Source organism: Rattus norvegicus, chromosome 13 (assembly GCF_021556685.1).
Source record: "Rattus norvegicus strain SHRSP/BbbUtx chromosome 13, alternate assembly SHRSP_T2T, whole genome shotgun sequence".
NCBI lineage: Eukaryota > Metazoa > Chordata > Mammalia > Rodentia > Muridae > Rattus > Rattus norvegicus.
Window position 1 is genome coordinate 85,228,154 of NC_141546.1, and position 23,072 is coordinate 85,251,225.

General features: G+C 45.8%; 1 protein-coding gene across 1 annotated transcript in view; it reads right to left on the reverse strand.

Annotated features, from left to right (window-relative positions):
* The window catches only part of Nos1ap (nitric oxide synthase 1 adaptor protein), a 273,199-nt gene that overhangs the window by 71,512 nt on the left and 178,615 nt on the right, over positions 1–23,072 (reverse strand). Inside the window, 1 exon segment of the mRNA NM_138922.3 lies at positions 3,097–3,189. Coding sequence (NP_620277.2) covers positions 3,097–3,189 — 93 coding nt within the window.

Sequence of the window (23,072 nt, forward strand, 5' to 3'; positions counted from 1 at the left end):
GGTAAGCTGGCAAGAGGGTCAGGCCTCAAGCCCGGTGACCGCCCCAGCACTTGCCCACCTCCTTGTAGAAAAGGGAACATCTACATGGTAGCACGTCACAGCCTTCTCAGCTCTGAGAGAGAAAGCGTGTAGGCCTGAGCTTGGTGGCAGCGATCTCAGCTTCCAGGGCTGTCACGTGGGAAGCAGATGACAAAAAGGCTGATTACTGCGAATGCTAATGTGCGTTCATCTGCCAGCGGCGGCAGGATATGCACACAGTGATTAAAGGCATTATCCACATCACAGTCGGGCCTGAAATGGACACCAGGCGTGGGCGGAGGAAAGCAGATAGGAGGCTCCTTTTTCCCAAGCTGGCTTGGGAAGAGTCAGATCTAGGACTGACCTGCTATGCGGCCTCCGTCCTGGGGCAGAAGGGCAAATGCTCGAGATTACCAAGCATGCAGTTTCAGAGTGAGTCACAGGTCCCCAGGTCTCCCTCAGGGACGTGCTCTAGCTTAGCTTTCATGTACTTAGGGAAAGAGGGGGTGGCTTCTCTCCCAGGTAACACCCCAGCATCTTGCCACCCTTGTCAGTGTGGGATCTAACCTGTGTTCCAATACATGATGGAACTGGCACCATGTATGGTACCTGATACAAGGGAGTGGGGATGAGGTGAGAAATAAGACTATCCTTTAAGTGACCTGAAGTCACTCCACCGTGGATGATAGCAGGGGTACCCTAAGTTATCCAATGGGGACATAATAGTTCCCAAGGGCCTAACTAGAAGTAATATGCACAGTAGGGTGGTGGCGAGATTTCTGGAGTGTCAGTCATAGATAAACAGAAAGAAGTCTTGGTCAGAACTGTCAAACAGACTTGAAGGATTGTGTGATGCTTTGTATATGCTTGGCCCAGGGAGTGGCACTATTAGAAGGGGTGGCCCTGTTGGAGTAAGTGTGGCTTTGTTGGACTAGGTATGTTACTGTGGGTGTGGGCTTTAAGACCCTCATCCTAGCTGCTTGGAAGTCAGTCTTCCACTAGCAGCCTTCAGATGAAGATGTAGAACTCAGCTCCTCCTGCACCATGCCTGCCTTCATGCTGCCATGTTCCCGCTTTGATGTTAATGAACCGAACCTCTGAACCTGTAAGCCAGCCCCAATTAAATGTTGTCCTTTATAAAACTTACATTGGTCATGGTGTCTGTTCACAGCAGTAAAACCCTAACTAAGACAGATTGTATCCCCCAACAAGGACATTACCCAACATCGGGTAGTCCCACCATTCCTGACTGTAAAAAAGGTAGACCTGGTCCACTTCGGTGCCCACCCAGAAGCCTGTACTGATTTGCCTTCTCATGTGGTTTGCCTCCAATTGGTAGGAAATAGGTGCTTGTCAGGATACTCACTGATCCAGGAGATAATTCTATTTCAGAGTAGATGAAGAAACTCTTGGTTCATCTACCGCCTTGAATTGGTCAATTTCACTTTGCATCCTGAGGGTCATAACTTCAAAACTGTAAGTCTTGATACTTTTTAAAGTCAGAGGAATACATTTATTATGCATTTTTCTTCCTTTTTTATTTTTGATGATTTCTTACTTATATACCATATATTGTGATCATCACCACCCCCGTTACCCTCTCTTGCCTCCTTCCCATTCCTGTTGATCTCCTCTTTCTTCCTAACTGGCCTCTTCCTACCCTCTTGTCCTGTTGCTTCTCTGTGTAGATCTTGTGCAGGCAGCCCCGGCTGCAGTGTGTTCCTGACTTCCTTAACCACAGCACATCCGGGAGATAGATTTTGGAGCACTCTTCTCCATCCTTAGTCTCCTCTGGTCTTCCCAGCTTCTTCTACAACGCTCCCTGCCTGGATTTTGTGGCTTGAAAGACTAATAACTCAGCCTCCGGCAAAGAGATGAGGGAAGTCTGTGAGGAAATCGCTAGCCAAGGAAATGGCCACAGTGGCTGATGAAAGGCTGTTTGTGACAAAGGGTGTGAACACATCCTGTCACCTGGGAAATATTCACGAATGATTTTATCAGTGGAGGGTGCTGAGCCACCAACTCCCCTCGTGCGAGAGGCTGAGACAAGCAATCCAACAACACAAAGACAGAAACCAGTCTCCCTGAACCAGGCACATGAGTTGTGCTGGTTTCACCGACTCCAAAAATATATCTTACTCAAGAGAGCATCATCTCCCTTATAATTTCCAGCCCAGAGACTTAATAAGCATCCACTTGCTTCATCAAGTCTCTTACTCAAGAGCTCCCCAGAGGGAGATACTCTAGCCCTCTCCATGGCTGTGCACAGTGTGCAGATATGTGGGAGTAGAGAGGAGGCACTAAGGATGTCCCTGTGGCATCAGCTGTGAAAGAAAGCCACGGGTCACTTAAATGGGGCTGCAGTGCAGCGGGGCTGAGTGTTGTTCTGGGTGGCTGTCTCCTCTCAGGTGCTTGAAATGTGTTACTAACTGCGGGTTGATCTCTAGCTGCATTTAATGCTAGCAAGTCTCACAGTTCAGAGGGTTCGGGGAGGGGATGCTCACCTGAGACTACTTTTATAGACTTGACCAGTCTTGAACATCTGAACTCTAAAATGCTCCAACCTCAGAAACTTTTCGAGTACGGACATGACACCCCAACAATGTCAAATTCTGAAGCAGTTGGGATTTCAATTGAGGGAGGGATGCTCTACATGTATCGCTTAATGTGGAAGTACTTCCCACTATGGAGACTCAGAGAGACCAGCTACGATTGTCTGCCTGTTCTCTCAGGCTCAGGAGGCTGAAGCGGGAGACCTACAAATCGAAATCCAGTCTAGACTGCAAAGTGAGATCCTATCTCAACACACATACACACACACACACACACACACACACACACACACACTCACACACACACACTCACACTCACACTTAAAGGTAAAGGTATTCAAATGGAAAAGAGGCATTGAAGATGAGGATGCTGGGAAATGACCCACAGGCTATGAGTTATTGAGACCCAAGTCCCACTGGGCCACTGGCCTCTGCCTTGCTCTGCTCGAGCTAAAAGAAGAGATAATGTCCCAGAAGGGAAAGGTATCCCATGCCTCACTTGCCAGCTTCTGGTTCAGCCACTCACCTTTTTCTTCTTCTTCAGAATCACTTTGACACCGTCCACGGAGACCATGATGCTTACTTTCTTCTTCTTGATATTCTTGGCTTTAAACTCATACTGCAAAGAGAGAACAGAAGAGTGGCTTCAGCTTAGACCAACCCATCTGCAGAGCCACAGCCTGCCTCTGGGCTGGCAACGAGGGCTACGGGGCTGTGCGGTCTGTGGCATAACAAGCATCTTTGGGGAGGTATGAGCACATGGACAACTGCGGGGAAGGTTCTGGGGCAACCTTGAAGTTAGAACAGGGGCCCAAGTAGTCACCAGTTCCCCGACTTGGTCATCACCTAGGTCAAAGCAATAGACCTAAAACATCCTAAGAAGGACCTAAGCCATTCCAATGAGATTCAAACAACAGTATGCTTTGGAACTCTCCTCTATATACTAAAACCTTTTCTCAATAATCCATCCTACCATTTAATGACTGTCAGGCAAGTACTTCTTGTGTCTAGCCAAATGCTGCACACACACACACACACACACACACACACACACACACACACATATACACACACACACCATTATATTCCCAGTGAAGATTAGGGGCCTTCATACCAGGGCTTTTTATACAAGGAACAAACAAACAAGCCAAAAACAACTCTGAAAATTCTAAATTATTCTCTAGGAGTTCCATCTCCAAATCCCTTTACCTATGAGTCAGACTTTAAACCTCCCCTTGAAGACTGTCAAGCTGGAAGGTATTGGGAGGTCGGGGGACAGAACAATGGTAGCATACAGCTCATGTTGCCTCACACCTCCATGTTTTACCTTCACATTTGAAGTCCTGGACAGGTCCTTCCAACCACCAGTGTGCACTGCTACAGAACACTCACACAGCCTACACCTCAAGTCTTTCCATTATGTTTCTCCAATTGTAACCATCTTTAATGCTTGTACAGATGTTTTTTTCTAGTTGGTCTAATTCATCATCTTCCTTAATGAACCCTAATCTGAGAACTCCTCCAGTTTAGTAAAACCATTTGAGATGCTCAATGCCTGTAATCCCAGCACTCAAGAGGCTGGTGAGGGAAGGTCGGCATGAGTTTGAGGCCAGCCTGAATTACATACTGAACCCCAAGCCTCACCTTGCCTACAGGATGAGGCCTTGTCTCAAAAAAACAAAACAACAAGAACACATACAAACATTTCCATTTGGTCTCCATCTTAGTGTCACCACATAAAAACAATTCCCATGGGAAGTTCTCAATCAAACATGTATGATACAGGTTAAAGTAAGTAATCAGTAACCTCAGACCCAGAGCCAAGACCTCCTACCATGCCACCATCTGGGCCTGGCTACAGGCCCCTAGTTCCTTGATGAGCTCCTAAAAGTCAATGATCTCAACAGTGAGTATGTTGATAGGAATCTAAGTCATCTATCCCACTGGAAGGATGACATAACCCACATTGAAAACCTTACCAGAACCAGACAGAGCCTTCCATCCCTGGCCATGCCCTCTAGCACTCGGATCTCGAGGGATTTCAAGGTGGGGATGTGGCTCGACTGGAATAGTGCTGGCCTGCCATGCAGGAGGTGTGGTGGTGCAGAGCTTTGGTTTCAGTACTTGGGAGCTGGAGGCAGGGGAAGCAGAAACCAAAGGCATTCCTATGTTAGAGAACAAACTGAAGCCAGACTGGGCTTCTAAAGCCACTGACGGAGCAAACCTGGTGACTTGAGTTCCATCCTGGTACGCACATAAAAATGGAAGGAGAGAACCAACTCCATAAAGTTGTCCTCTGACTTCCATATACATGTAAACATACAAATAACAAATATAAGCAAACAAACACGTCACTATTATCTGCAGTCTGTCCCTTCCACCAAATTTTTGGTAATCATTCTGTTGTTCTGCATACAATGCTGATAGCTGTTAACTACCTACTCCTTTAGACAAGGTCGTATGTCATTCTTTCTATTATCAGCACACATTATAGATCACAGCTCAATAAACTCTAGGTGTCAACACCCTACATCTCTCGTCTGATGGCCCCATTCCCCTAGCCCCAATCAGTCTACCCTGGTCTCCTTCTTATCCTAGGTGCATGGAAGAAGGACAAACCCAGGTAGCAATTCCACTGGAGAGAGCAAAAGTCTATTTCAGTCGGAATCTAATGGAGAATGAAAGGAAAGAAGAGGGTGGTATGTGTGTGAAAGGGTGAGATGGAGTCCAGCTTGGGACTGGATCTCAGGTTCATAACAGTGCCCTCTGGCTCTGAAGCATGAGTCCCGGTAGTGGGTAGGACTGGTTCTGCTTAGCAGGCACCTGGAGAAGGACTCCAATTCCATTTCTCTCTGGACTGCAGCATTCTGCTCAGCTGCAGACTGGATGAACTAAAATGACCTTGGGTAAGAAAACAGCCTTGGCAATTCATAATACAGCTGACTTTGGCCTTCCGCCGACCAGGAGAGGCGAACCAGCCACAGTTCCTGACCACGCCTGCGTTTACCTCCGCTTACTTGAACTTGAATAAACACACCTTCCAGCTGCACTCCTTTCTGAACAAGTCCTGAAAGTTAGGGATGTTCCTGAAGCCACTCTCATGCTAAAGAGGCATGCCAATAAACTCTGGCAGAAGCTAAGGGCACAAGAGCTAGAAAGACCCAGGGAAAGGTAAAACATGGCCCCTGGAGGTCAGTCTCAACTGCTTTTGTCTTTGGTTTCCTCCCGTTCACATTCTCTTACATACTTGCTTTTTTTCTCTTTTACAGCAACAAAACTAAAGCAGAAATACCAAGTACCCACTTCTGCCAAGCACTATGTAATTTCCTCTACTTTGAATTTTATTCCGTTTGGGTGTGTATGAATAAGTGTGGGTGCCCGTGTGTACACATGCGTGTGAAGACCAGCAGTCAACCTCAGACTTCATTCCTCCGGAGAGAGCTGCCTTGGTTTTTTGAGAGGAGGCCTTGCAGTTGGCCCGGAACTTGCTGATCTGGCTGGTGGGCCAGTGAAACCCAGGGATGGCTCTACCTCCTAAGTGCTGGGATTACAAGCACATGCCACCATGCCTGTCTGTTTTACATGGGTTGTGAGGATCAAACGCAGGTTTCCACGCTTTCAAGGTCAAGCGCATTGAGCATCTCCCCACCTAGAGCCCCAATTCTAGATAATTAATTGCCTGCTAAGCCAAACACAGGTGTCTCCTATTTCACGAAGACTCTGGCAGTCGGCTACATGTCTTTTCTATTTGATCACTTTTCTGATGAATTAACTCTCTCCGGGACCAAACACAATCCATCTTGAAGGCCTAGGAGGAGGTACCTGGCTAGCTCCTTGCTGTGTTTCTGAATTTTACCTATACCTTTCCAGTTTGTGATTCGATGCTTGGGTATGTCTTTTAATTCCTCAGTCTTCAAAACCAAATATGCTAACTCTGGTGCCCATGCCTTTAACCTCAGCACTCAGGAGGCATGGGCAGGCAGATCCCTCGGAGTTCTAGGTCATTCTGGTCTACATAAAGAGTTCCGAGCCATCTTGCGTTACCTAAAGAGACCATATCTCAAAGGCAAACAAACAAAAGCAAGCCACAAGAGAACAACAATAAACAAAAGCCAACGAAGCAAACAAGACAAACCACACAACATGCACAGGACTTGAGATGACTCAGTGGTTAGGGTGCTTGCCATCAACCTAGTAACCTGGGTTCAATTCCCAGACCCTACCTAATGGAGGAAAAGAAACTCTACTGCAAGTTACCCTCTGACCTCCCTGTGTGCTATGCGGCATCTGCAAGTGCACAGATGTGCATATGATCATGCAAGAACATGTGTGTGCATGTGCACGCGCACGCACACACACACACACACACGTAAATGTAAACAACAACAAAGCCACAAAACAGAACTAAACTGTTACAGTTGGAAGGTACTCTCTGCCCTCACCACCACGCACACACTTATCCCCCCATACACGGGACTCTTACAGGTCTGTAGGCACAATGACTTCACAAAAAAAGAGAGACCCAATTTTCCCCCAGAACGGTGGCACTGGTAGCACAGGTGCTTCTTCTAACAGCTGGCAGGACGCTCTGGACTGCTCCAAAACGAAAAGGGACAGGAGAAGCAGGAAGCAGGCCTCCAGGTCCCAGCACAGCTGCTAGCTGCTGGCAAGGGTTCTAAGCTTTGTCACACTCTGAGCTTTGTCACACTCTGCATTATCCCACCTGCTTTCCACCTGCAGACTTAGAATGAAGCTGCACCTCTGCTGGGAACCCGGGCCATGAAAGCCAAATGCATAAATATTTATCATTACGCCATTTCTTTACAGGGCAATCACACTTCCCGTAGACAGGCTGGCTTTCATGCCCATTAGCGGGGAAACGAATGGATTTGGAGAGGAGAGGAGAGGAGGATAACAGAGTGACCAGGGGAAGAGAGAGGGAAGGGGCTCTCAGAATCAAGTCTTCCTTTTTCCCAGACACTGCCGCTCTCAAGTAAGTGCTGCGTGGGTAAGCTGGCTCGGAGGAAGCATCTGTGTTCCTTGAGACAGGAATCTAATGTGCTCAGGAGTTGCCAGGGGCTGAAGAGCAAACACAGTTGCTGGTGCCACCAGCCGCGGCTCCAGCCAGCATCACAGTACACGCCAACAGGCCTGGCCCTCCACCCACTGTGGCCGGACTGTTTGACACATTCGCTTTGCTGGCCACATTAAACCCCTAGGACCTAACATTTGAGGGAACCAAACAATACGAAGTCCTGGACCACTAACCACACTGGAATGTCTAAAGGAAGGTGTCTGAGGTTCACAAACAGACTTGGGATCTTGTATTGGGATAAAGGCCCTAGAATTTAGTGTGTTGTGTCAGGCAGGGAGGCCCAGGAGGGAGAAGCTGGCTTGACATCAAAAGGAATCAAGAAGGGGCTGGAGAGATGGCTTAGCGGTTAAGAGCACTGAGTGCTCTTCCATAGGTCCTGAGTTCAAATCCCAGCAACCACATGGTGGCTCACAATCATCTGGAATGGGGTCTGATGCCCTCTTCTGGTGTGTCTGAAGATAGTGACAGTGTACTCACATACATTAAATAAATGAATGAATGAATGAATAAATCTTCTTTAAAAAAGGAGTCAAGAGGAAGCCCTCAGGAATAAGAACACTGGCTAGAAACCACAGCTGCCTCCTTCTGGTTCCTGAGAACCTACTGGATTCCTAGACTTGCCTCCTAAAACCATGTGTCCTGGTCTCAGTCCAGGTAGCTGAGGAAGGACAGGTAGTCAGGAAGCAGGGCAGCAGCAGGGCAAGTGAAGCAGCTGAGATTGACAGCTACTGAAAGAACAAAGTGACACTGGAAAGAGAGGTCATAGAGCGACTTCAGAGCCAGGGACAGGGTTACGGCTACTAGACACTCCACACATACTCATCTGTAGATATCACAGCAACGTGCTGCTCCCTGAAGAATCCATGGATGATAATACTGAATTTGTTTTTAACAGATGATATTTTTTTCACTTCTTAGGTCACCTTGATAAGAAATACTTTGGCCCTTCTCCTTCCTACGGATGTAAGCCATGGGCTGCTGAAGGGTCGGCGTTCATGTGTTTGTAAAGGCAAACATAACTGGCTGAGCGGCCAGGAGAAGACTGATTTGCTTTCTGTAAATGGCCAAAGGAGTGTGTGTGTGTGTGTGTGTGTGTGTGTGTGTGTGTGTGTGTGTGTGTGTGTGTGTCTGTGAGAGAGAGAGAGAGAGAGAGAGAGAGAGAGAGAGAGAGAGAGAGAGAGTGTTTTCTGTACAATCGTTCTGGCTATCCTGGAACTCACTTTGTAGACCAGGCTGGCCTCGAACTTACAGAGATCCTCCTGCCCCTGCCTCCTGACTGTTTTGCGACAGAACCTGGAGCTCACTGTTTCAGTGAGACTAGCTAGCCAGCAAGTCCCAGGGATCTTCCTGGCTCTACCTCCCTAGTCAGTACTGGACTTACAGACGTGAACTTACATGTTTTCTGTTTCTTCTCTTTTGTATCTGAGTGCTTGAGATCTGAACCCAGATCCTTAGGCTTGGACAGCTAGCATTTTATGGACGGCTAGCACTTTACCCACTGAGCATCTCCCCAGACCCAAGCGTGGGGATTTTGCTGGTAAATTCTGAAAGTGCTTCCAGTCATTTACTCTGCCTATAGTTTTGCTTTTCTGAACATGAGCACATCTCTATGGTGAATACCCCTGAAGAGATGACCATAACATAAAGGGTTTTCATGAAAGACGTCTATACTTACTGAGAGTAAGCCAAGTGCAGCCACGTCCATAACATCACCATTCATGATAGTTAAAAGTTGGAAGTGACCGTGTTGGTGATGGATGAATGGACACACCAAATGTTATTCATGTAGACAGAAGAATGCTATTCAGTCTTAAAGAGAAGGCATCTGTGCTAAGTGAAATAAACTAGTTACAAAAGCACAATTATTTTGTGAGTCCACCCTTATTAAGTGTCCAGGATTATCAAATTTTTAATGCAGATGGCAGTGGGGTTGATTCTAGGAACTGAGGTGGGGAAAGTAGGGAGCTAGTACATTATGGGTTCAGCTTCAGAGAGTTTTGTTAATTTGGAAGTATTTTTGAAACAAACTCGTGTGAGTGTGTGTGTGTGTGTGTGATGCTCTGTGTGTGTGTGATGCTCTGTGTGTGTGTGTGTGAGTGTGTGTGTGTGTGTGTATTCCAAGCTTACACCTGGAACTGGTTGGTGACAGTGACTGTTGTTCAACAATACTCATCCCTGCACGATTTTACATTTAAAAATGGCTAAGATAGTAATTTTTGGTATACATCCTTTACCACAATTCAAGGACACAAACCCAGGTATGACGACGATCTAGCTGAGACATCTGTTACACCATGGACTGTCAGGATTGATTTGGGTAATCTGGCTGGCTAGGTGTCCAGGGTACAGAGTAAGCGCATTCCCCTAACAGACCTCCAAATATCTCTCAAAGACAAAAGACTGAAACCCTCATATTGCAAACAGAAATCTGTCCAAGAGAGTCCACCTTACCCCACTCGCTGAAGAGTATTTCTGTACCCACCATGCAAGGCAAACATGTCACCCACTTCCACCCTTCCACATAATTACACCTGTTAATCCATGTGGTGCAGTATGCACAGTCCAGGGAGTGGCACTATTTGGAGGTGTGGCCTTTTTTGCGTAGGTAGGTCATTGTGGGTATGAACTTTGAGACCCTCATCCTAGCTGCCTGGAACTGAGTCTCCTCATAGCAGTTTTCAGATGAAGATGTAGAACTCTCAGCCGCGCCTACACCATGCCTGACAGGATGCTGCCATGCTCCCGCCTTGATGATTATGAACTGAACCTCTGAACCTATAATTCAGCCCCAATTAAACGCTGTCCTTATGAGAGTTGACTTGGTCATGGTGTCTATTCACAGCAGCAAAACTCTAACTGAGAAAATCCCCATGCCTAGAATGCTCTCCCGCACCATCCGATGGCCAAGCCATCCTTATTCCCAAAGGACAAGCTCAGGCTCCCATGGACAGACTCTTCAGGCTGGTGCCCTTTATCACAGGCCCCCACAGAGCTGCACCACCCACTCAGTTATTACAGCTAATGCGAGCCTCTATTCACCACCCAATGTAGGTGTTTGCTTACTGATTTCTAGCAAAGGTCATACCTTCCTTGAGAGCAAGAAACATGATTTACATATATTTTTATGCAAGAACACAGCACCAGGCCCCAGCAGGGTGATACACAAAGGTCAAACAAGTGAGCAGACACAATGAACAGTAGTTATCCACATAAGAAAAGAGGGCATTGTATACAAGGGCAAAATAAGCTCTCTGGAAGTTAACTGACAGCATGGATGCTAAACCATGCCATGAGGACTTTTGTAAGCACCAACCTAGCTGGGCAGTAATTACGTCTGGAGGTTGTGGTAGGAAGAGGGTGAGTTAAAAATCAGTCTGGGCTACAGAGGGAGTCCTAGCCGGGCCAGGGATGCAGAGTGACACTGAAAAAGCAACAAACCAGCAAATGAAACAAACAGGACCCGCTCGTCTTTAAACAGTCTCTGGCTACACAGTGTGTGGCTGAGTGCCCGTCTATGCTCAATGCAAACGAAAAACTTTAGACCTGCCATGACTAGACAAGCAGGCTCACAAGTTCAAGGCCACCATGGGGAATACACCAAGTTTAAGACCCTTAAGTTTAACAGGGCTCAGTGAGAGCCAGTAAGGACAGCGACAGGCCGCTGATGACCGTCTGTACATATGAAATGAGAACCTGAGAGACAGAGGCCCGAGAGCCATGGCCCTGACACTGTTGTGTGGTTTGGTGGTCTCTAGGGTTCAGTTATAACAAATCTTAGAACCACCAGTAAGATGCGGGCTGAAGCAGCCGCCAAATCTGCTCTGTGGACAGTAAGTCTATGAGGACTTGGGAGAGCCAGAAAGAGGAATTGATTTTTTTCTCTATCAGCCTCAACACCAGCACAACTTACATCAGCCAGAGGCAGATATGGAAAACTAGCTACTCCCTAGGCTTGGAGTTTGGGCTCAGTCCCTACAAGGTTTCCATTTCACACTTGAGAGACTGAACAGTTCTGATGGAGCAAGAGTTTTCAGCGGTCTAATAAAAAGTTACAACTTTTCATTATTTTAAGAGAACAAAACTACATATAAATAATAGTTTCTATAATCTTCAAAATCCTTAAAAGAGCGTTTAGCAGAAAGGTTATAAAAGGATAGTCTTCATTTTCATGGCATATAGAATTACAGATCAGCTCTGAAAACCAAGGAGATCGAGCGTCAAGTTCTAAACCATACATTGCAAATAAACAAGACACCCAACAACAACAAACAGCAGAAAAGAAGTCAGAGCCAATCTCAGGGGTGCTCCTTTGGGGATCTGGTATAGAGACCAATGTTGCTTTTCTTTTGTTTCGAATGTGAATGGTGGTAAGACACAAGGACTCAGTCATGTCTAAAAGACACATTTTTTTTTTCCTCTGTAAGTATATCTGACTGAGGTTACATATTGGGTGAATGTAAATAAAGTTAATTTCATGTTAGAGCTCTGAGGGGTGAAAGCTGTCAGGTGCAGAGAGCTCTACTGTTTGACTGAGCACTGTTGGACGGTTCCTCCATGTCTGGCCAGTTGACCAGTTAAAGGGAGTCAACTTGATACTCTGCTGTTATCTTCTGGATTCCCAAGTCAAGGACTGTAAAAAGAGACTTTCGCCATTTCTAAAGCCCCCGGGTCAGCACCACTCACCAATTCAGCTCCACTGTTTGCACAGAACCCATCATGTTGGCTGACTACAAAACTTTCTGATTGAGAGGGGAAGCGGGTTGAGGAAGGAGAATCACAAGTTCAAGGCTGTCTTGGGTAACACATTAAGTTTATGCAGACTTAAGCTCGTAGTAAGACCTAGTCTCAAGAAAACAGAAGGACCAAGAATCAGGGCCTGGTGGCATACAACTGTAATTGAGCGTTTGAGAAGCAGAGGCAGGAGGATTGCTCCAAGTTGGAGTCTAAAGGCTAGAGGTAGATCAGTGGCAGAACACTATGTGTAAGTCATTGGGTTCAATCCTCAGCATGGGGGATAAAAGGTAAAGAAAGGGGAAAAACGGGAATGAAACTGAAAAAAAAAAAAAAAAACCTGATGTTATAGGGACTCCAGTCTAGCCCACTGATGTCAGGGAAGAAATTTCAACACCCACTGGTGTCCCAAGGGACTTGTGTATTCCAGTCACAGGATTCACAGCACCATCACTGCACCATCACTGACACCCAGACACTCTGCAATGGCACCTAGAGACTTCACGCCAGCCATGACAGGTCCGGAGGACACTTAGGTGATCCTTCTCATAGCTATCTCAGATGATCGCTTACAACCTGCCCACAGCTGTCTTCAGTTGGTCCAGAAGGGTCACCTCCCTTTGCCCATGACATCAACTGTGCTTGTATCACTAGGTCTGTAAGCAAACCTCTCACCTTTACCACTACGACATGCTCCCTGCTGTGGTGGTCAGCTTTGCCTCAATCCCAGAGTAGAGACCCAGCTGGCCATGGACTAAAATCACTAAGGCCCTGAACCAAAATAACCCTTTCCTCCTTTAAGATGTTTCTGACAGGCTTTTAACATAGTGATTGAGGTATATACCTAAGCATAAAAAAAAAAGCTGTCTTGGAAGAAATCAATGTAATGGGTCACATCTATACTACTCATTATTATTACTACCTATTATTGTAACAGCTAAAACAAATTCTTAAGGAAGGACCATTGTGGTTTGCCATCATCCAGTCTCTAAACCAAAGGCTGCTAAAATCACGACAAAGACTCTGAAAGAAAATCCTGCTGGAGGGCAGGTGTCTGGTACTGTGCATAAACGCATGTATGCGTGCACACACATAGTCTCATACCTTTTGTAGGTTGTAAGACCTCACTTAAAAAGTTCTTAGGGGAAACTTATGTTTGAATCATTTTGATTCACAAATGTTGACCAAGGCTTTCCTCACACAGATGAAGAAAGCTGGTATCCAAGGTCAATAAAAGACTTCCCTCTGCAGAAAACTCACATCTCTTGATGCTTAGCTTTGTGTCTTTTATGTTGCCTGACATCTGTCTTTTTCACTAGCTCCATACCATTCCTCAAGGAAATAAAATTATTCATTAACATCTCCATTCATTCAGTGTATGTTTAACGAGCTCTTTGATGTATATGAAACCCTATCTTGAAACAGGAAGCAAAAAGAGGAAGAGGACCTCATTGGAAATTATGGGACCACTGACGTTTCTAGGGTCCTAGGTGGGAAGCCATATTGTCCTGCCCATTTCTCTTCCTACCCTCATAGCACAGCCTGACCTCGTTTCTTTTGCTGCTTTTCTACCATCTTCAATACTCAGGAACACATGCCAATAACCTGGGGAAAGTACAGAATATTAATAAGGTCAGGAAAACACAGTAAAAGGACCTTCTGAACATAGATGGCTTCCAGGCAGGAAGCAGTCAAGTTTGTGGCTGTCTGAAAGACTGAGAAGGTAGGGGTGACGTTTGTCCAAACACAGGTGCTTTATGGGTAGGAGGCATTTTCACAGCATCAAGAGACCGGAATGATGGAAGAGGGCAAATTGAGCAGAGCCTCAGAGGAAAAGGCAGCGGCAGCCTGGAGCACAGGCAATTTTGGGCTGTGTACTCAAGGGAGGTCCAGAGTGACAGCTGTTCCCTGTAGAGGAGAGACAAGACATGCCCTAGAATACAGCCATTGCTTTCTTTCCCTGGCTAGGAGCATGTTGACAGGTCATGGAGAACCGAGCAGCTATCCCAAATGATTGAGGACCTGACAGACTGATCTATGAAACAAGGTAAGTACCAGTCTAAAAATAACCCATTGCTTTCAAGTTGCCTTTCCTTCTAGCGACTCCCACCACCCATTAGAAACAAGGACAGACATCCCTCACTCTGAAGGGGTTGACCCATGATCCTCTGCAGATACCCTAAACCCACAAAGACTGACGTCCCTTGTATAGAACAGTGTAACATGTACACATAACCTTTGCACGTCCTCTGGCATACTTTAAATCATCGTTGGGTGATTTATAATCCATTATGCAAATGTAAATGCTGTGAAACAGTTGCAGTAGTCCTTGGTTCAGGGACTGGTGAGAAAAAAACAAAAGTGTGCACGTGTTCGGACAGATGTTCAGGTTTTCTCCCATGGTCATATGGCTGAGCCATAGGGAGAGGCTGCTGTATTAGAGCACCTTTCTTCAAGTGAAATCGGAGGTGGAGACAGAGGACAATCTAAAACCATAACACAGTTAACAACCCTAACTAATTCTGTCATTCTCTTCTGATTTGTAGGTCAGCCTTTTCTTTAACTGGTTAACATGATGTATCACACAGTCGGAAGCTGAGACATCAAGCTTGTCTTTCAGACGGGTTGTGGTGGGGGCACAACACTGCTCATAGGGCAGCATGGCTCACACAGCAGGAAGAATAAACATTTCCCAGGAGTCAGTGGAGTCACGATTTAAGATTTTCTTCCTCAGGAAAAAAAACATGGTTACGAGACAAATGATGGATCCTCCCGTCTCTCAAGTTTGATTTTTCCTCCCTCTCCCTCTAAAAGGCATGTTTTATGATCTCAGGGATCTCTCAACATTCACCACACTCAGCCCACACTTACCTGAGGGAGTTAAATGGAAAAACTTTCATGAAGTTCTAAGACAGAGCCACACTGAACCCTAATGTGAATTTCATAGCGAGCGAGCGTTTGTATTGCTTTATGCAACCTTGACAAGTCCTCGGACCTCTCTGGGTAGCATCCTCTTTTTTACAAGGCAAGTGAACTGGTTTAGACTGCATCTCAGAAACATCCTGGAGAAATACAAACATCAGAACCCTGGTAGGTTGGAAGGGCACATGGAGAAATGAAGGTACATGTGCAGAGACAAAGACATGAAGGGATCTGGTGACATTATGTGGTCCTCAGAGCAAGAAACAAAGATGAGGGAGGGAAAGGATGTGGATGGGGAGGAAATGTGAAGTGTGGCTCGATCCTGGAAGTAGGAGGGAGTATCGTGCTTAAGGGTGTTTAGAGAGTGAAAAAAAATAGAGAGGAAGATGTTGAACATGTTCTTGGCACCAGCACTGAGGACTTAGAAGGAATGACACTGGAAACAAGAAATCCAGGGAAGAGCAGGAACATGTATCAAACATTTAGTTATAGGCTGAGAAGCAGGATGAGGAAAGCGGTCTCTAAATCCCAGGGCTGGAAAAAGTAGCAATGTCTTCAATAAAGGCAGCACACAAGAGCACAAAGGATGCACTATGCATCTTGCACCGGAGAACCAGGAAAGAAGACAGAAGCCAGGCAGTCACTGGGACTCCTTTTAAAGCCTCGAGTCCCTGAAATGTTGGCTCCCCCTACAACTGAAGGTAAGAGAGAGGTAAGAGAATAGATTCTGCTCATCTCTCAGGATCTTGAGAGTTCCAGGCATGAGACTGAGACAGGAGGAAGAATGGAGTCTTCGGTGAACACCCAGGTTCACCTCTGCAGAGAGGATGCAGGGAGGATTCTAAGGAGATGCCAGGGAAATTACAAGGAGGACAATAATAAAATTAGAAGGATGTTAGAAGTCAAAACACTTGTCAGTCATTCTGCTTCCAAGAGAATAATGGCGTCTCTGAAAAGCAGTTTCTTCCATTCCAACCGGTATGCACCTCACCACCAAGCACCCACTTATCCCATTCTTTACAGTTGTGTTCCCAACTCTTGAGGCCCTTCTGAGTGAGCTCTGCAGGACTGAGGGCATTCAAGGACCCTTAATTTCTAGCAAGGCCTCAATGACACTGACACTGTGAGATCCAGCTCTGAGTAGCAAGGCTCTAGAGCTGTTGGCTGCTAACACTCGATGATTCCAGGCATTAGAATACTTCAATATGTCAAGTGATAGAAACATTCAGTACAAGCTCTTTCTCAGAAATAGCCAAAAGTTAAACTCTAACGCATGATAAAACTCATTCAGCTCTAATACACACACGGTGAAGATAGGAGAATTCCTATCACGGGTTTTCAGAGTAGAGGCTTCACCCAAAGTACAGGACTGATCTAATGCCAGCAGGCAGCGACACTTTCGTGGGGTCAAAGGGACAAACATTCTCAAGGTATGCGAAGCCCTGGAGCCACGTGGGAAACATAAAATGCTCTCATCCAGATTCACTCCCAAACATTTTGATTGAAATAAATGGTTTATACAACATAGCCGGGGTGCTAGGAAGATCTTTTAACTTCCAGGGTAAATTTAATATGCAGTTAAGTCTGAGGACCAAGAGCAATGAACGTTACAGAGGCCCACAGAAACCAAGAAGGGGTTGTCTAATCACTCGGTAGTCCTTGTCTCTCTCCATTCTCACAGCTGATGCAATGCACTACATATGACCTCCCCTCAGCCCCTCACCTACGCTGCTCCAAGCTTAGACCAGATTTTACATGCCCCAAATTCCTAGGGTAACCCATGGTCCTGGCAAAAAACATGTTTGAGTGGGAAAAACATCAGTATCCTTTGTTTTCTATGTAGAGGTTAATGTACATGTTCCTATAGGTGTGTGCATGTAAGTATTTTGTGTGTGTGTGTGTGTGTGTGTGTGTGTATGTGTGTGTGTGTGTGCAGAGGCATGCATGACTACTAGCCCGGCTGGCCAATGAGCTGCAGGGACCCACCTAATTTGCATGTTTGTTGCCTCCAGCTGTTCATGTGGGTGCTGGGTATCCAAACTGACAGCTTCATTCTTATATAGCAGACATAAGTGAATTATTATCTCCTTAGCTCTAAGGCTCAGTTTTAACCACAGCAAAGTGTCCATTCCGATGCACGCCTGGTACCAGCCACAGCTATTAGAACCAGCAATTTTTTTTTCCTAGTGAAATTGTTACTTTATGCACCGAGGGCCATGTTTTCTCTGTTGTGGCTATGTAAGTCTGCCACAGAGACATGTAAGGAACAACAGGCAATGACAGATAAACGAATGTGGCCATGTACCAATAAAACTTTATAAAAAGGGCAATGGGTCAGATTTTACCCATGAGTCATTGTTTGCATATCTGTGACCCCAATATGCAGCAAGTTGAGGCAGGAGAATCACAAGTTTAAGGTCAGACTGGGCACTATAATAAGACTCTGTCTCAAAATTTTAAAATATTTGTTATATTATAAAATGGAAACTCTGTAGTTCATGGATGGCATAGAATAACTATAGAAAATTACAAGTGAATTGGTTCACATGTAAATATTTTAACAAAACAGGATAGAACTATTGATATAACTATTAGAAAGCATAATATATCTTGAAGACATTGTGCTGTTTGATAGAAGCCAGTCTCCACAGATCACATTCTGCATGATTCTGGCTGACATTCTCCCAAGAACAAAACTACAATGAAAATAGGTTAGCATGGGGCTGGAGTGAGAACTGAGCATTAAGAACATGTACTGCTCTCTCAGAGAACCAGCGGCTTGGCTCCTAGCACCCACATGGTGGCTTACAGCCATCCAAGGTGTAGTTCCAGGGGATCCAATGGCCTCTTCTGACCTCACGGGCATCAGGTACACATGTGCTACACATGAATGCAGGCAAAAATACTCTGTGACAGAAACTATATATATATATCTTTAAATCTGAGATGAAGACTTCCAAAAACCAAAGAAACCAAAGGCCAGCAAATGTTAAGGATTAGGGGAAGGAGAAAGATATGACTACCTAGTGACAGCACCGGGGACATTTTAAGGATGGTGCAATGTTCTGTAGTCTGACAGTGGGGGTGGTTATATGACTCAAAGATGAAAATTTCCAAAACTACAGCCATAAAATCAATTTTACTGTGTCAGCTTCAAAAACAAAATGAAGATTGGCTGGGCCGCATTGGGATTGGGAGTCCCTTCCAACCCCTTCCTATTCTTCCGGAAGGGCCCAGACCGCCCATCTTAGCATAAACTGCAGAGCATCTGCTCCCCATAGCAGAAACTACAGTGACAATTCTGGACTTGCTGTCCCCGAGGTCAAGTAAGGGTCTGTACAGTCTCCCTGAAGAAGATGGGGGAAGGCCCCTGGACACTGGGCTCTCTCTGGCACATTTGCAGTCCAATCAGGTAGGGACAAGATCCCTGGGGAGGGGCCGTAGCATACTGAGGGTCATCAAGACACTCTGCTACTCAGGTATAATTATTCGCCCTCTGTGGGCAGCCATTGAGCCATTCTGCCTATACACTATTATTTTGTGGAGTTGCAGTCAGGTCTGGACACATCTCTGTAGACCCTGAGGCTCTATATTAAAAAAAAATAAAACTCTATCATCTCCATGTATATAAGCAATTGTCCAGTCTCGTTCTCCTGGGCAGAGAGCTCACGCACCTAGGTTCTGTTTCATAGCAACACTGGACAGACCGGTTGGTTTCTGAACACCTCTGCCTCCTCACCTAGCCTGGGTCAAATGCTTACAGAGGTATGGCTCAGACAAAAGGGCATGCTAAATAATAGATGGGTGTGTGTGTGTGTGTCTTGGCAGACTGTGGATGGAAGGTCCTCAGGGTCGAAGCTGATGAAGTCATCGGGCGATCATAGGCTGGAGAGAAAGGGCGTAATCTGGTGTATGCAGTCCTTTGTCACACAGTCTCTTCCATTAGCTGTCTCTGCACATGTTTCTCCTGCCAGGTATCTGTGCTTTATTTCATGGAGCTCAGACGGTATGGGGTCTTGAACTTAAGAGTGCTCCATACATCGGACAGCGTTCCAGAACACACAACGAAGAATGGCCTTCCTGGTCTACAAACGCGCGCGCATGCGCACGCAAGCACATACGCACCAGACGAGAGAGAAGCTGCTTTTCAGGGTACAGGCTTTTGTGTTCCTTCCGATTCCCATGCTTATGGCCTAGTTTCAAGGAAGTGGGAAATTTGGAATATAACTGGATTTGGACTAAGTGTGGGGAGAGGGGTTCTTAAGGATCGGACTGGCGTCCTCCTAAGCCCTTGATTGAGAAACTGGGCTCGGTTGCACATTCGTGATCCTACCCCACCACTTTCGAGGCAGAGGCAGGAGGACTAGAAGTCTGAGGCCAACAGCCCCCTTGGTGTCATTGAAGGGTGGGGAAAGGGAAGGAGAGGGAGGAGGAACACTAGGCTGAGAAGAAGCCATGTGAGGAGACTGCAAGAAGGTGGCCTCCAATAAGAGGGCCCACACCAGGATCACCTATGCTGGCTGTCAGGAAACTTCCTGCCCAGGCTATGAGAAATAAATGCTTGCCCTTTGAACAACCCTACCTATGGTGCTCTGTTATCGCGCGCAAGCCGATTAAGACAGAATCGGTGTAAGAAATCATGAAAGTTACCAGTGTGAAAGGCAAGAGAGATGGTTGCCCATGGTAACAGATGCAGAGCCGAGCTCGAGCCTTGGGAACCAGCACAAACGGGGCTGGACTGGTCTCTCGCATTCGAAAGCCACTATTCTCCCTCATTCTGCCACATCAGCACCATACTAAGCCTCACATAATTTAGCCATTGAAGCAGATGATCTTTAATAGCTTCCAGAGCACCACCATTTTGTTATCTTATTTAACAGCAACTAGCGCTCACCGACTTGGCCCTTAGCGTCTCCACATGAGTTATTCTAGCCACACATAATTGGATCTCTGTGTGAAAAAGTAGCCACCCTCCTTTGACTGCACCTTGGGGGATATTCTATGAATCATGCTGGTGTCAGAAGAAAGGGCACTCCCCCATTTTAATCTCGCTAAAACACTACATCTTAAGACTTGACTGAAGATGCTCCCATCACCCACTGCCGAAACAAGAGGATTAAAACTGATACCTAACACTGCCACGGGATCCAAATAAGTTCTGTCTCACCGAGCAGTTCCCTATAACGTGTGTCTTCCATGCTGTGTCCTTCATGTGATAAGGGATCCCAAAGACGCCATGGGGCGGAGACCTCAGCACGCATACCTCAGCTCCCCATCCTGCTCTTCAACCAAAGCTGCGGTCCTGGCATTTATATGTAGGCATCCCATGTAACATTTTATTGAGCAAACCCTTTCACTTTAAAAATAAAAAGACAAAAGAATCACCGATTTGCTGCAATGATTCAGTGCTTTGCTGTATTCTGCCTGCCTTGAGCATACTTAGTTCTCCCACATCTATACTTGGACTTAGCAATTACTACCCCCAAATTCCTACATAGTCCCTAATCCATCTGAAATATCCTACAGTTCTATTTCAAATAAGACCTCCTGTTGACTATCATAGCCTGAAGTAGGCTAGCTTTACAATAATTATATATGTATACATATATCTATATCTATATATATCTATATATATCTATATATCTATATAGATATTACTTCCTACACTTAATAAGGTTCTTTTTCCTCCTTGCAACCAGCATATAAGCTCTTCAAAAGCAGACACATGAGTTCTTTGAAGGTAGACGTTATGTAAGGTCAGCCTCTTGTCCTTTTCAGTGCCTATTCATAGAATTCTCAACCAAGTACAAGGACTTCCTCTGCTGATGTGGGTGGCTGGCTGGGGCTGCTGTGTTAAGGATGTGAAGAAGCGAAGGGACAAAGCAAAGAAGCATTACAGAGCCCAGCTGCTCCCTGTGGGGCAGGAAAGGCATATAAGAACTGTAAACCTAGGCTGTTAGCATTATCCATACCGAAAGAAAGGAAGACCCCAGGCGGGAAGGTTTGTGGGTGGCCCCTTGGCTAGCTGCCATCTAATTTGAAGAGGGATAGTCTTCCCAAAGCAACCCTGGTGTCCCCTTCTGCTTATTTCCATCCTATCTGGCTATTCTAAAGAACATAGCTTGAAATACTCAGCACTGACGGATCTATGCATTTGTTGAGTGGCCCCCAGACACCAAGGCCAACCACCATGTTTTTTTCTATCTACAGACCACAGACTCAGCCTCTGTAGCCTGCTTCCCTTTCCCTAAGAGCTTAATGGCTTTTAGGTAATGGAGCTACTGAGTGGACCACAGGTAAATGGCTGTCTTTCCTACTTTTTTCAGAAGAAAATTGAAATGGGGAAAAGAGCAGTGGTGACAGCTCTTTGAAAATGACCTCTAATGGGCAACTTGTTCTGTAGCAATTAGTGTACTCTGAGCCCAAATCAAAGACCATCTATAACTAAATTCCATAATAATATGCCATTTAACAATTTATCGGTGTGGAATAATTATGCCCCAAAGAAAACAATTTTCCTCCAGGCTAAAAGGAGCTCAGTTTCTCAACTACTTTTCCCCAAGCCTTTTAAGAAAGTATAATTAGGAAGAGATACTCAGTCGCAACCAATTACATTTAAACCACAGCTTAAAAATAAGAAGTGATTTTTTTTTAAACTTCAGTGTGTTTGTCCATTTCTTAAAATGTTGAAAGTCACTTCTCAGAAGGCCCCTTATTTGATGTCTCCTTATCTCATAACTGCCTCCCGAGTCCCTACAGAGAATAACAGCAAATGCAATTTAAACATGAGAATCTTATGTCTGATAATGAAGGTCGGGACCTGAAAGGGACGCTGACTGACCTTGAGAAACTGCCTTTGAGGTGCCTCACACATTTCAAACTCAATGAGCTTAAGAACAGGGCACCCCCAAACCCACCCTGCTTCTCTGGATATACTGAGGCCTCTTTTAAGCCAGAAATGGGGTGGGGTGGCCAGCTAACAAGAAATGCTCTAACACACCATCATGGAAAAGAAACCCATCTCCATGTGCCTTTTGTCTGAATGCAACTCAGTGGGTACTCAATGGGGTCTTTCCGTTTGGAAATAGAGATCTGTTAACAGGAAAACTTTTCCTATGATCCTTCTTTGGATAACCCTTAGCCGGACCCCCTACACACACACCTACCCTCAGTCCCACCCCCTACACACACACCTGCCCTCAGTTCCCCCACCCCTACACACACTTACCCTCAGCCCCAACCCCACCCCTCACCCCCCACACCTTTTCCCTTGCTCTGCTTTGGAATTCAAGCAGTCAGGTCCTGGGCTTCTCAGATGGACTCCAGTGGCTCCTGGTTTGTATTTCTAGTCTACTCTTCAGGCTGATATCTTCTTCTTCTTCTTCCTCCTCCTCCTCCTCCCCCCCTCCTCCTTCTTTTCCTCCTCTTCTTCTTCTCTCTCTCTCTCTTTTTTAAAGTGACCACTCTACTGACTTAGTTTTTAGTTTGGCTCCCAGGGTTTCCACTTCTGAGCATTCTCTGACCCATTTTTTGAGGTCCTTTTTTTGTTTTAGGATGCAGTGTCTTCTTAATACTAATTTTGTCTCCCCCATGCAGGTGTGTGTGAGCGTGTGTGTGTGTGTGTGTGTGTGTGTGTGTGTGTGTGTGTGTGATTTCTGATGTCTGCAATCTTTAGCTTATGTGTGAATGTGTCTCTGTGTCTCCGTGTTTCCTTAAATAAGTTACTTCATGGAGTCAGACCGCAGATCCAAACT